This window comes from Micromys minutus (assembly GCF_963924665.1).
Source record: "Micromys minutus genome assembly, chromosome: 10".
Lineage (NCBI taxonomy): Eukaryota > Metazoa > Chordata > Mammalia > Rodentia > Muridae > Micromys > Micromys minutus.
Window position 1 is genome coordinate 50,114,328 of NC_137979.1, and position 12,768 is coordinate 50,127,095.

The window sequence follows — 12,768 nt, forward strand, 5'->3', positions numbered from 1 at the left end:
CATGAACTGGGGAGGGGATGTCCCAGGCCAGCAGAGAATCCAGCGTGCCGGGTCCTCCCGAGGCCTCCGTGCGCCCGGGGCGCAGGCTTTGCCCAAGTTTGCCGGGAGATGCCCTTCCCAGAGCCGGAGTTGTGGGCCGGGCGGGAGGGGCCCGTGATTGACAGGCTGAACTACAGACTCATCTCTTACCTTAGGCCGCGGGCGCTGATTGGCTGCTCGCTGACATCCTCAAACCCGGCTGCTCGGCGCTGGGCTCCGGAGGGGGGCGGCTGCGGGTGGAGGTGCGCCTCTGACAAGCCCGAAAGTCATTTCCAACCTCAAGTGGACTTTGTTCCAACTATTGGGGGCGTCGCTCCCCCTCTTCATGATCGCCGGCAAACTTCCTCCTCGGCGCTGCTTCTAATGGAGCCCCACCTGCTCGGGCTGCTACTCGGCCTCCTGCTCAGTGGCACCAGGGTCCTCGCCGGCTACCCAATTTGGTGGTAAGACTTGCCTCTTGTCTGCCTGCGGCCCCGATCTCTCGGCCGCACCCGGGAACGGTGGGGGGCGCTGGCCGGGTCTGGGCTGCAGCAGGCCTGGGGCTCCTTTCTTTTTGCTTCCCGCTAGCCCCCCAGCCCGTCCACCCCTCCTGGATCTTCAGCTGGTGTCGCCTTCCGAATCCAACTCCTGGCTTCTCGGATAATCACCATTTTCCCTGCTACCCGCCGCAGAGGCGGGAGGGCTCTCCCTACCCCTGAAGGTCTCTCGTTCTTAGTCTTCACCCTCTCCCACTCCAATTTTGGGGTCCCGAAGACCCTTCGTTTGCTTACAGTTGCATTTCTGTGCTGTCCCTGGGGCCCGACCACTCCTCTTCTCTCCATTTTAGGGTCTCCATGGGTAAAATGATCCTGTTCTTTTTCCACCACCGCACCTCTTCGGTGTCTCGGTCAAGAGATTTCCCCCACAATACTCGCGTTTGCCTTCATATTTCAGACCATAAGGGATTTGGGGATCCCAAGCAGGGGACTTGGGGGGTATTTCATCAGAATCTCCCCACTCTGTTCTAGATTAATTTTGAGCCTCTGAAGTGAATATAGAATTTGCTGATCCTAGATGCCGTTGCTGATCCGGGTGTATTCGTCCCTTGCTTGTCCATCCTGGAGAAAAGGGGGTGGGGGGCTCTTTGAAAATGTACTTGTTTGGAAGGGGTAGGCTTGCTGGCTTCTTTTTTCTCCCCCCCCCCTTTTTTTAAAGCGAAAACCCAGTTCTCTATGTCAAATTCGTTGCTTTTGGAAGAGGGAGAAGCTAGGAGAAAGGGCGAGGGAAAGGGGATTCTGTCCCCGAGAAATACGGATACAAAAGGCATTTTAGTAAATAAGGCTGGGCGAGCAGGCCAAGTACTTGGAGCTGATGGGTGTGTGAGGGGATTCACTGGAAGATAAACCCGCCTTTTGGAAGCCCCAGCTCCAGGGACTCCCCTGTTTTCCAAGCCTCATCGCGGCTCCCCCTCTGTAAGTCCTATAGGGGAAGAAGACACTAAAACCAGTTTTCTAAATTACAGCCCAGCCCTCTCAGTGTCCAGCCCCCTGCATTCCGGAAAACTTTAATAAAAGAACCCTCCCCTCCTGGACAGCGGCCTGGGGGTGGGAGGTGAGGAGGAGGAATTTGGGACCTCTGAGTAAGGAGACTGGCCCCTGGGGTGAAAGTTAGAGAGAAGTGCTACCAGGGTAGACTGTTGCTGCCTACATGCCCCCCCAACCCCGGCCTGCTACCTACAAGCCTGCAATATGAGGCTCAGAGCCTACAAGATACTGGGCCACACCCCAAGTCTTTTTCCATATGCTTTGGAGTGTCTAAAGTACAGGGGACAGGGCTGTCATGAACCCAAGCACCCAAGCCATGGCCTGGCCAAGGGTCTGTTTAGAGGGTTCAGGAGTTGCTCCTTAGGTTGATAGATACCCCAAGGACAGACAGTCTTTCTTTTCTGTGGACTTGGGCTGGTCTGGGGCTCCTATGTGGAGTAAACAGAACCTGCGCATGTTGGGAGCAGCTGGGGGGTTCCAGGGTGAGGTTCTGCCAATTGGTAAGAGGTTGCCTCCGGACTTTATATTTCCCCCAGCCAAGGCCCTATTCTGCTTAGGGAGCCTGGGGGTGCTTAGGAAGAGATGCTTGGCGCCGCCGTAGGGATGATTTAGAGTGGGCTTGCTGGTTCTGTGAACTGGAGGAGAGCACTTCCTGGGTTAGATGGTGGTAGCAGCAGGCTGTGTGCAGCAGTGTCCAGGAATGTCTAGATTAGGTCCCCATCGGACAAGAAGCAACATTAGGAAAACCTGGAAGGCGGGCACAGGCCATAACATAAGGCTACGCACATGGCCTGTTTGCAGGTCGAGGGGGGGCCAGGTGGCTGCTTTTGTCTGAGCCATAGAGAGAGTGCATGGGTGTAATTGAGATGGGTGGTTTGTCAGAGTCTGTGGCTACTACCTCTGTGTGTGTAGGTAGTACAGTGTGTGTTCTGGGTCCTAAATAGACCCTAAGAAGTGTGTCTGTGCACCAGTGTGTCTCTGTGGGTAGAAGTTGTTAGTGCCTGAAACCCGGGGAACTGTTTGTGTGAAACCTTGTGGTGTGTGCCTAGGGGATCCGTGGCCCACAGCGGGGATACGCTGTACCTGCATACAAGTATCAGCAAGTGGCTGATTCTGGGATGTGAGACGGAAGTCTAGAATTATCATTGCTTGTGTAAAGGGGACCGCCCGGCTTTTGCCTGTGATACTGGACATGGCGGTATTTGTGTTTGGACCTGTGTGTTGTCTGTGCATGTGTCTGTGTATGCCCCTCCACACGCGCATGCCTTCCTGACAGCGTAAGGGGAAGGCCCAACAAATGTCTTTGTGCATGATATCAGTGTTCATGGCATGACCAGTTTGTGGTTGGAAGTATGAGAATGAGTCTTGTCGATACCTGGGTGAGGGCTGTGTCTAGGCCTGCTTCTGATCTTGTCCCCAAATGCCAGTGACATAGTTTTGTGCCAGTGGTTACGTGTCTGTGGTCATGTTTGCTAACGCCTGACTTGTGGACCTGAAGGACACCTGAGAGGGGTGCTTGGTGGACATCGTGACCCTGAGGGGAAGGACAGTCAGGAAGTGGAGGTCTCAGAAGGTGGCTGCAGACCCAAAGGGTTCCCAGCTGGGGTGGGGGCAGGGCCTTCCTTGGCACCAGGGTGCTTTGCCTGCTTGAGGACTGTGGCCACAGGCCTTCCCTCCTCTGAGGTCCTTTCCCTGAGGTTGAGGCATGAATTACCTTCTCAGGGCTAAAACTAGAGAGTGGGTAGGCCTCAAATTCTTGATCCCCCCCCAACCCCGTGCCCCTAGGCAGGCAGATTCCAGTCCTTTCAGCATTTGTGTCCAGAACTGCCTCCTTGGCCCACCCACCTCTCACATTCCCCAGGAGGGATTTACAGGGGAAATGGCTTAGCTGGGATTTCTGTCCACATCACCCCCAGGAAGGACCCTTACTCTCAATAGCTTGTCCCTGCTCTTCCTTGCTTCTGCCCCAACCCCGAGAGAAGGCGATGAGGAAGGGGCTCTGAAAGGAAGCCCTGTGCTCCAGAGCCTCCCAGCCTGGTAGGGGCTGCATTAGAGCAAGACTAGTGACAAGCCTGATTTCTAGAACTCTCCTTGTTAGTACCAGTGAGCTCCTGAGGAATATGGTCTTCCTACAACCTTACCCTGTGCCGTCAGTGTTCCATAGGAGATGCCCTGATAAAGGGGCCTGTTTGGGTAGTATTTGGCAGCTCAGTTCACACGGTGTGGCTGAGGACTCCTCCCCTCTTTTTGGGTCACTTTTCTCACTTTCTACCCTGGCCACCAGCTCACTCAACCTTGCACTTTAGGGGGAAATGTCTCCCCAGCCCCACAGGACTCCAAGCCTGTCAGGGCGCCTGGTTTCTCATTGCACTACTCCCGAGCCCACCCTCCACCCAAGCACCTATCGTAAGCCCTGCCTCAGTTTCTCCATGTGTCACATCCTGCTGTCTCTCCCCTGCTCAACGCCCACCCAACAGCCTTCTCTCTGAGGCTTGGGAACGTGTTCAGTCAAACCCCAGTGGGGGTCAGTAGGCTGGGCCCAGGGAGGCACCTGGAGACTGCGGGGGAGGAAGGCCCCAGGCCAGGTGTTAACACTTGTAACAGGCAGGAATTACAGCTGGCTGGGGCTAGGGCTGCTGAGGAGCTGAGCTGGCTGGAGGCTGTTGATCCCACAGACAGTCAGACAGACAGACAGATGGGAGATACAAGATCGGATGGCCAAGCTTTAGCAGGGTGGTCGACCTTTTAGAGAAGATCTTGCCTTGCTGTGGGGGAATTCATCTGGGGTGGGGGGAATAAACGTAGAGCCCCTGAAAACGAGTTCACAGCCCACCTCGCTCATGGGTGGAGCCTCGCACTACACAGGAAGCGCAATTGATGGTACATCTGTTGGTATCTTTCTAATGGCATCACACGTTACTAAACAAACAAGAAAGCCAGCCAAACACTAGCTAGTCCCAGGAACCGTGCGCTTGAGAAGAGCTTACCGGAATATATAGGGAGGAAGGCATAGAGTGGAAGGTGGAGTAGGGGTGAAGGGGGGACACAACTGTCGGAGGAAAGTTTCCCCTAAATCTCCAAGTGTCTTATTACCAGCTTTGTGACCAAGAGGTAAAAGCTGGGTGTGGCCCGCTTCTCAACACAGATTCTGAGGTCTTGGGTCTTGGGTGTTAAACATGCATTGAATCCTGATGTCAGGAGAGGTGACGTAGGGGTCTAGGCCTTTACAAAGCTGGTACCTGCAGCGGCTACTCCACTGTAAACTTAGCTAGAGCTCCCCAGGACCCACGCTTGCTCACTTCTGGGCCTCTGCTCCAACCTCCATTAAAGAGGCAAACAGAGGGCCCCAGGAAAGAGTCCCCAAGGGACAGACTGGTTCAAGGAAGCGTTTCCCCATCATCTCGTGCAGAACTCAGTGATTGCAGGTGGATGTGGTGGGTTGGGAGGTGAGAGAAGATGTTCAGCTTCTTCAATTATTTTTAATTTTATGTATGTTGGTGTTTTGCCTACATGTATGCCTGGGCAAGAGAGTCAGATCTCCTTGAATTAAAGTTACAGACAGTTGTGAGCTGCCATACGGGTGCTGGGGAATTGAACCTCAGACCTCTGAAAGGGCCAGTGCTCTTAACCACTGAGCCATCTCACCAGCCCCCTGAAGTTCAGCTCTTTTGCTGCCTGGAGAAGGAAGGGTGAGGTGGACAGAGGTGGTCTGGGGTGTCCCCTAATTCTCCTGACACCCCTACAGTCTTCTAAGCTCTGAAGCCTCTGTTATTTCCAGCTGGGACATGGAGCGCGAGCCCGGTGCGGATGGGGTAGGCTTGGGGCACTGGCTGCTGGAGCAGCCCCAGCACGAGGTGAAGTTGCTTCTGGAGCTGGGGGATGACTCAGAAGGTGATTTATAGACGGAAAGCAGAAAGCCTGGCTCCTGGCAGAAGCCTGCTGCTTAATTACATTCTTTGGGGGGTGGAGGTATGTGGGGCGACAGTAAGGGAGACACTTCTACCTCAGCCCCTCCGGGCCTCGTACCTGTGATGTCCTGGCTCCAAACAGGGTCCTTAGAGAGTGAATCCCCTGTACTGAGTGCTAGGCCATTAAAGGAGGAAGAGGAGGTGGGAGGGCAGAGTCCCATGGGGATTCCCCCAGAACAGGTCGATGGAGTTCAATGGAAGAATGGGATGCTGGGAAGGGTCACGGAGCCTCCACCCTGCTTCTGCGGGAGAATTGCTAAGCCACCTGGGCCTCTGTGTAGCCACTCTCCACTTCCCCTTAGTGCGGTTGCCTATGAAGACCTTCAAGTTGGCTTGTCCTGTGGCTTGGGTCCTGGTGGCCCATGGGGACAAGAGACCAGACCTGGTGCTCAGAGGCTAAAGTCGTCTTTGAGTTAATGACCTGTTGCGTGGAAGCGTGGTTACTGCTGTAGGACTACAGAGGCTCTCCTGGTAGCATCAGCCCCGTACAAGAGAACGGGAGCCCCACAGCTTGCCTGGCTGCCCAGTGACAAGCTCTCAAGAGGGACTTCTGTCAGCCCATGCTGGCCAGTGTGGTGACTCCAACACAGTCAGCTCTCAGATATTGAATTTCTGGGTCAGGGACCCCGAAAGGTATTGGACAGGCCGGGGTATGGGTGCCAAGGCTTGCAGCATCTGGCTGCCTGTTTGAGTTTGGTTAGTACAACTGGCAGGAGTTGGCAGGGGTCAGGATGGGGACAGCAGACGGCTCTCCGGTTCCCCCTGAGGCAGGCCTTCTCAAAATGGCCTCATTAATGCATGTGGAGTGAATTCCAGAAATGTCAGGCGCACTCACACATCTAAAGGAAGGATGGGGGGGGGCACAGAAATGTGCTGTGCTTGGAGACAAGAGGAGTCAAAGTGAGATGGTTTCCAGGTCGGGGATCCAGGGGACCTGAACTGTTGGACATGGTCTTCCTATTCCAAAGTTATGCTCTGTGCACGAAACCGGTGAATGTTTGCGTTTTCCGTGCCTAGTGGGAGACTGAACTGATTCCAGGGCAGCGTAGAGACCAGAAACTTTATACATGAGCAGCTTCGAGGTGTAGGCCGAGTTGCCAACCTTTCAGACCTCAGTTTTCTCATCTGCCAAATGGGCAATAACAGGCCTTCCTTGCCTGTGGGGCTAATGAGAGGTCAGGATGTTTGTCTTCCCAGAGTCAGCAACTACCTTTGCTAAGTTGACCGAGAGCCCCACTCCCTACCCGAATGAGGTGGTGCAAGAGTAGCTGCGGTGGACCCCCAATTTCTGAGTAGATTGTGGGGAGCAGAGCCCTTGCCTGGGTTTAAGACCCAGTGACTGGAGCAGTTTTGCTCCAGTTTCAGCTCTGGAGGTCCATGAAGAACCCACAGGTCTGAGACGTGGGGTAGGAGGTCTGGGTGGAGGTGACTGAAGGCAGGGAGGCAGCTGGAAAGGCTCTTTCAAAGCTTGAGGTCTCCAGGAAATCCAAACACCCCCAGGGAATGCCAAGAAAACCCACTTCCGCACAGCCCTGTTCCTTAACTGAGCTAGGGAGACCCGGAGAGACTGTTGTGTGCCCCTGTGTTGGCAAGGGGGATGGGAGCAACAGGACCCTGTGACCAGGTTTGTTGGGAGGGCCTTTCTGCCAAACCTGCCCCTGGGCACAGAGTCCCACTTATCTGTCAGAGCCAGCTGGATCTGCAAGGAAAACCAATCTTCCAGTGCCTGCTATGAATGCAAATGGAGGATGGGCCATGTGAACCAGCATGCCACCTCTCTCCAGTTCCTCCACGCTTTATAATATAACGTGGCTTTCTGAGGATGTCATTCTAGACCCCCTTTGTTTTATTTTGGCCTCTACCTACCTACACAACATGCCTTTCAGAACCTCTCTCTAGCTCCTCTCTCAAACCCAATGCGAAGTAGAACACAAGCCTCTGTGTACCTCCTTCTGAGCAGGGAAAGGCAATAGGACTTTGCCCCCCACCCCCAGGTTGGCCAGGGCTTATTTCTGCTCTGCCCAGCACAGGTCCCGGCTGGCTTGCGTCATGCAGCTGACAGCCCTGAACTGTGGAGGGCCTTCAGTGTGTCTAAGGCAATGGGACCCTCCTGAGTGGGCTGTTGTGGCTGTGCTGGATGCTGGAATGTCTGTTCCTTTGGGCTTTGCTGCTTCTTCTCATCTCAGATTGAAGAATTTTTCTATGTGTGCGTTAGAGCTCCCTCCACGCCCACTCAGCTCATGCTACGTGAATAAAAGTGGCAGGACCCAGGGGCAGGCATCCTTGCGTGCTGTGTGGCTGTCTGTACAGACCTAGAGGATGTTCTTCCAAGCCTAAAGATGAGCACAAAATTCACACGGTGGGAGAAGGGTTGGAGCCCACATTCTGCCTCCACTTGGGCTTTCAATCTGAGTGCCTCTACTTAGTCAGTGTGGATCCCACTCTGAAGAGTCTGGGAACTCTGACTGGGGACAGGCATCGGTCACTGGAGCTTTCCTGCATTGGTCAGGTTGTCCTCAGGTTGGGATGGTGTGGTGTGGCCATGCAAGATTTTGCTGCTCTTGGACCGAGTAGGGCTAGCCTTGGTCAATCATTGGGCCTCTATGCTCCTAATTGGTAGATAGTCAATGACCTACAAGGTCAATGCCTACTACCCATGTCCTCGTCCTCCAGGGTCCCCTTTCTCCTTAGCATCTAGTCTTTACCCTGTGTGGACCAGAAGCAGTAGTCAGAGTGGTTTCTCTCTCTCTCTCTCTCTCTCTCTTTCTCTCTCTCTCTCTGTGTGTGTGTGTGTGTGTTGTGGAGAAGAAGCTATGTACACATATGTGGCAGGGAGCTTATTCACATGTGCATTTGAGCACAGAGCCAGAGTACAACCTAGAGTGTCATTGCCATTGCTTGGGCACTCGGTTTAGGTTTTTGAAACAGCTTTGTTTAGCTCACTGAACCCTTGGATTCCCTGCTTAAGTCTAGGTTGACTGGCTAGTGAGCCTCAAGAGTCTTCCTGCCTCTGGCTCCACAGCTCTGGGGTTATGGACACACCACCACACCCAACCTTTTCCCAAGGATTCTGAGGAATGGTCTCAGCACTTTGGATAAACCATCTCACCGCCCCAGCCTCAGAGTCTAGCCCTGAGTTGGTGTTTCTGGGCTGTTGAATCTTTCTTTGGCTTTCACAGCTAAACATGCAGCATTATTTCCCACTGAGAAGCCAGAATGCTTTCTCCTTTCTTATAAAGCATATCTCCTTTATGTGCCGGCGGTTAGGAACCCCAGAGGTAGACTTGATAGTATATTCGTCTTCTCCTTTGCCTGGTCCAGTGTTTTCATCTCCATTCTCCTATTTATCCAGAAACATTCTGTATTCTAAACTCCTTGCAGGCAGACCCCATGCCTGGTGCATCTAGAGTCCCCGATGCTTGGTTTCTGTATAGCGGCTACGGAAGCTCCATAAATATGTTTTGGCCTTCAGACAGGATGTTGGCTGCCAGCTGTGCCGAGTTCTTTCTGAAAAGAGGCAAGGCAGGTGAAAATGAGAAAGCAAAATTCATTTTGTCAGCATGGTGGCAGTATGCCTGTGATCCCTGCACTCCAGAGACGGAGGCAGGGGGATTGCAAGTTTGAAATTAGCTTGGGCTATACAATGAGATTCTGTCTCCACAAAGGAAAGAAAGAGGGAAATGGGTGGGTGAGGAAGGAAGAAATGGCTATTTCTGAGAATCAGTTCTGAGCTGACAGTTTGGAGTTGGGGGAAGTGCAGTTGGTGTCTCCCCCGAGTCTGCAGAAACCTTGTCTCTAGGGATGCTGTTTGCAAGAATGCCACCGTGAGCTTTCTGTGACCAAGCTTGAAGGGGTCATGGCACCTCTTGGGAATTTATTTCTTTTTCTTCCCAGACAAAGTCTCAGACATTGCAGCCAAGGATGACCTTGAACTTCTCACCCTCCTGCTTTACTGCCCTAGTGCTGGGCTTAGCATGCACCCCTGTGCCTTGTTTTATTTGGTGTTGGGGACTGAACCCAACACTTCATACATGCTAGGAAAGCACTCTTCTGACTGAACTACGCCCCCAGTTGGGGACTCTGTTCTCTGCCATGGTCCTCACCTGTCTGTCCTGTCTCACCTTGGGAGATAACTAACTGGTTCTCTTGATACCACTTTCTAGGTGACACACAAGTACCCAAGTACCCCTTCCCACCTCTCCAGAAGCTATTGTAGAACTACCACCCTGTAAAAGTTTAGGGAGGCGTTTGGATGAGAGAGGGCAGAGATCAACTCAGGACCACACAGGACGATCTTGCTCAGCTCGGGCTTTCCCAGGCAAAGCATGGGTGAGACCCCAAGTAAGCCTGAGCTGAACCACATCACTGCTGTGGCAGGAGCCTCATAAGAAGAGAGGAGAGCGCCTGTGCATTGTAGTGCTTTTGACCCCAATACTTAGGAGACCAAGACAGGTAGATTTCTGTAGGTTCAAGGCCAGCCTGGTCTATGTGGCAAATTTCAGTGCAGCCAGGGGGAGATGAGAGACCCTGTCTCAACAAACAAATAAAAATAGAAGCAGGGAAGAGCTTCAGGGTCGGGGTAGGGGAACTTAGCCTGCCAACCAGCTGCCAAGGCTTCAGTTTCTCTCTCTCTCTCTCTCTCTGCTCCTGCCCTCAGTTGGCCTTAGAGACCTCCCCACCTAATCTGCTGACTTCAGCAAAAAGAATATCCAAGTCTACCCTGGGTGGACCTCCATCTCAAGAAGCTTCTGCAGGGTGAGATATTCCAGAGCTTTCCAAGGATGGCTATGCCCTTGAAGCTAAAGCAGCACCCTGTCTCCAGAAAGTGAGCAGCTAGGGAACAGAATTTAATCATCAGCAAGTAATCTTATCAGTCCTTTCTGATGTTCCTGCCTCAGCCTCTGGTGCACAGAGGGGACAAAACACACACCATCTCCGACAGCCTTAGAAGCATGCTCTTGTTCTCTCCATTCCACAGGTGACAAACTGAGTCCCCGAGAGAACCACTTCAGTGCCCAAGGCTCCTCAGGCAGTAAGTGGACTGCAGCTCCAGTTAGATGCTGACTGCAGGAAGCCAGGCCCTCCAGGGTTCACAGCCCCCCAGGGATAGCCAGGAAGCTCCCTTAAGGTCCTATCTGCAGACTTAGTCCAAGCCCAGATGCTTCCGTTTGGTCTCTGGAGTGTGAGCATCACTGAAGGATCTTAATTTGCCCTGTGACTGGATCAGAACAGTCCTTTGGAGGTAACCTGAAACTGCCTTTAGCCCAAAGTATGAGGGGTCCTCCCCAGGCCTTTGAGGCAGAGCTCTCTGCACCACTGTCTGACAATTACATTCCTCTCTCTGGGGTCAGGAATCTGGAATCCCACATCCACCCTGGTGATGCTCTAGGTATTCCTGTGTCCAGGGAATCCTTCCCAGATGACTGTGAGCTTCCTGAACTCTGTGGGCTTCTGCCTAAAGTCTTCCCTATTAGAGCAGACTTCAATACTGATGGTCCAAAGAGAGGTCAGGACAGGGTACTTGTGGATACCCGGAGGGTTGCTAGGTGTCCAGCATAGGATGAAGGGAGAGTAAGAACTGTAGAGGCTGGGTTTCTGCCCATGTCACCATTTTCTGGAACGAACAAGAGACTAATATTATTGTTTACAATTTAAAATTTGTATTGGTTACTCGTATGCGCAAATACACACACACACACATACACACACACACACACACACACACACACACACACACACGGCAAGACTAAATCAAGAAAGCACATGGCTCCTGTGAGTTCAGGTCAGGGATCTCAGTAGAGTGTGGAATGTAGACATTTGTTAACTCGAGGTGAGGCGTCTAAGTCTCTGGCACTTGATGAACATTCGACCTTCATTTAATAATCTCATTCCATACACTCTGGCCAGGATAAAGGAGTTGGATGGAGAAATGGGTCTATTTAGGTTCTCCCAGCACAGAATCTAGGAGAAGGCTTGGCCATTTTGTCCCCTGCCCCCAGCCCCCTCCAGCCTTGCAGTCTGGGTGAAGAATCCCTTGGTTAGCAGCAGTCCTGGGGACTGTCCCAGCTTTGTTCCCTCTCACCTTCAGAGCCCTCTTTGTTAATCGAGGGCCTCATCTTGCCACTCTCGGTCTCAGATGACCTTCCCTGTGGTAGCCAGGTTTTAGATGATGTGACATAAGGGCAGTGACATCATCAGGTAACACACCTGACTGTAGTGTTCTCTAACCCTGAGGCCAACCTTGACCCTGCACCATCCAACCCCTGCCTGGTTCTCCTCCTGGCTACCCTCATCTCTTCTTCACCTGGTTGCCTTCAGCCTCCTTTTCCTGAAAAGGATTAGAACATGGCTCTAGGGGACAGCCCTGGGTTTCTGTCTACGTAGCTGGGTGACCTTATTTTCTCTGAGCCTCAACTTTTCCCTCTGTAAAATGGTGATTGCGAGGATTAAAGGATATAACATTATATGAGACAGACAAGGTCTGGCGTCTACACAGTGAGTAATCCTCCCATTTGCCATCATTAATCTGGCTGTATATTTTGTTGATGCTCTGTGCTTTTGTGCTTGCTTGCTCCTGCCTCCTCCTGGGGAGGTTGTGAGCACTCCTGTCCGCTCTGCACAGCGAGGTTGGTACAGCGCCTCACTGAAGCCTCTCACCAGCACCTACCCCACCTGAGCCCCTCCTGGAGTCTCAGTGGGTCCTTCATCTCCACCCACCCTGCCAAGCAGCACAGACACAAGGCAGCATCTGGGAACAGGTCTTAGGCTGAAGGACACTGCCGAGTGTGCCTTGCTTGGAAGCTCCGGGTGTCTTCCTTCTCTCAATGTCCTCCTCCTCCCCAAGGCAGATTGACTGACACTTGTCATCTCTTTCTTGGCTTCTCAGTCACATCTTGTTGGCATCCATCTTATCCTTCCACAGAGGGGACCAGCTCTTGAGGACATGAATTCTGTTGTGTCTTTGTGACCCAAGTGAGCCTCATAGAGCGACTCTGGGGTGCAGAACACAGCTGGGGGAAGCACTGACATTCGAGTGATGGTTGGGACAATGACTCAGGATCTCTCCCTGGAAGTTCTGGTGGGGCTTTCGCTGCTTCCTATGAACTGGACAGTATCTGCTACTCACCCATGATCTCAGCAGGGCCCAGCCTTGAGCTTCTAGACAGGGCCTTTCACGGACACATAGCTCTCACTGCATTTGAAGAAGAGCTGTCTGTGGAAAATGGCACATCTCAGAC

At 52.9% G+C, this 12,768-nt stretch overlaps 1 protein-coding gene across 1 annotated transcript in view; it reads left to right on the plus strand.

The window, feature by feature from the left end:
• Positions 1-402: 402 nt before the first annotated feature.
• WNT3 (Wnt family member 3) overlaps positions 403-12,768 on the plus strand; it is a gene marked incomplete at both ends in the record, with an annotated part of 36,603 nt that continues 24,237 nt past the window's right edge. Inside the window, one exon of the mRNA XM_080922650.1 lies at positions 403-482. Coding sequence (XP_080778776.1) covers positions 403-482 — 80 coding nt within the window. The remainder of the gene's footprint in view (positions 483-12,768) is intronic.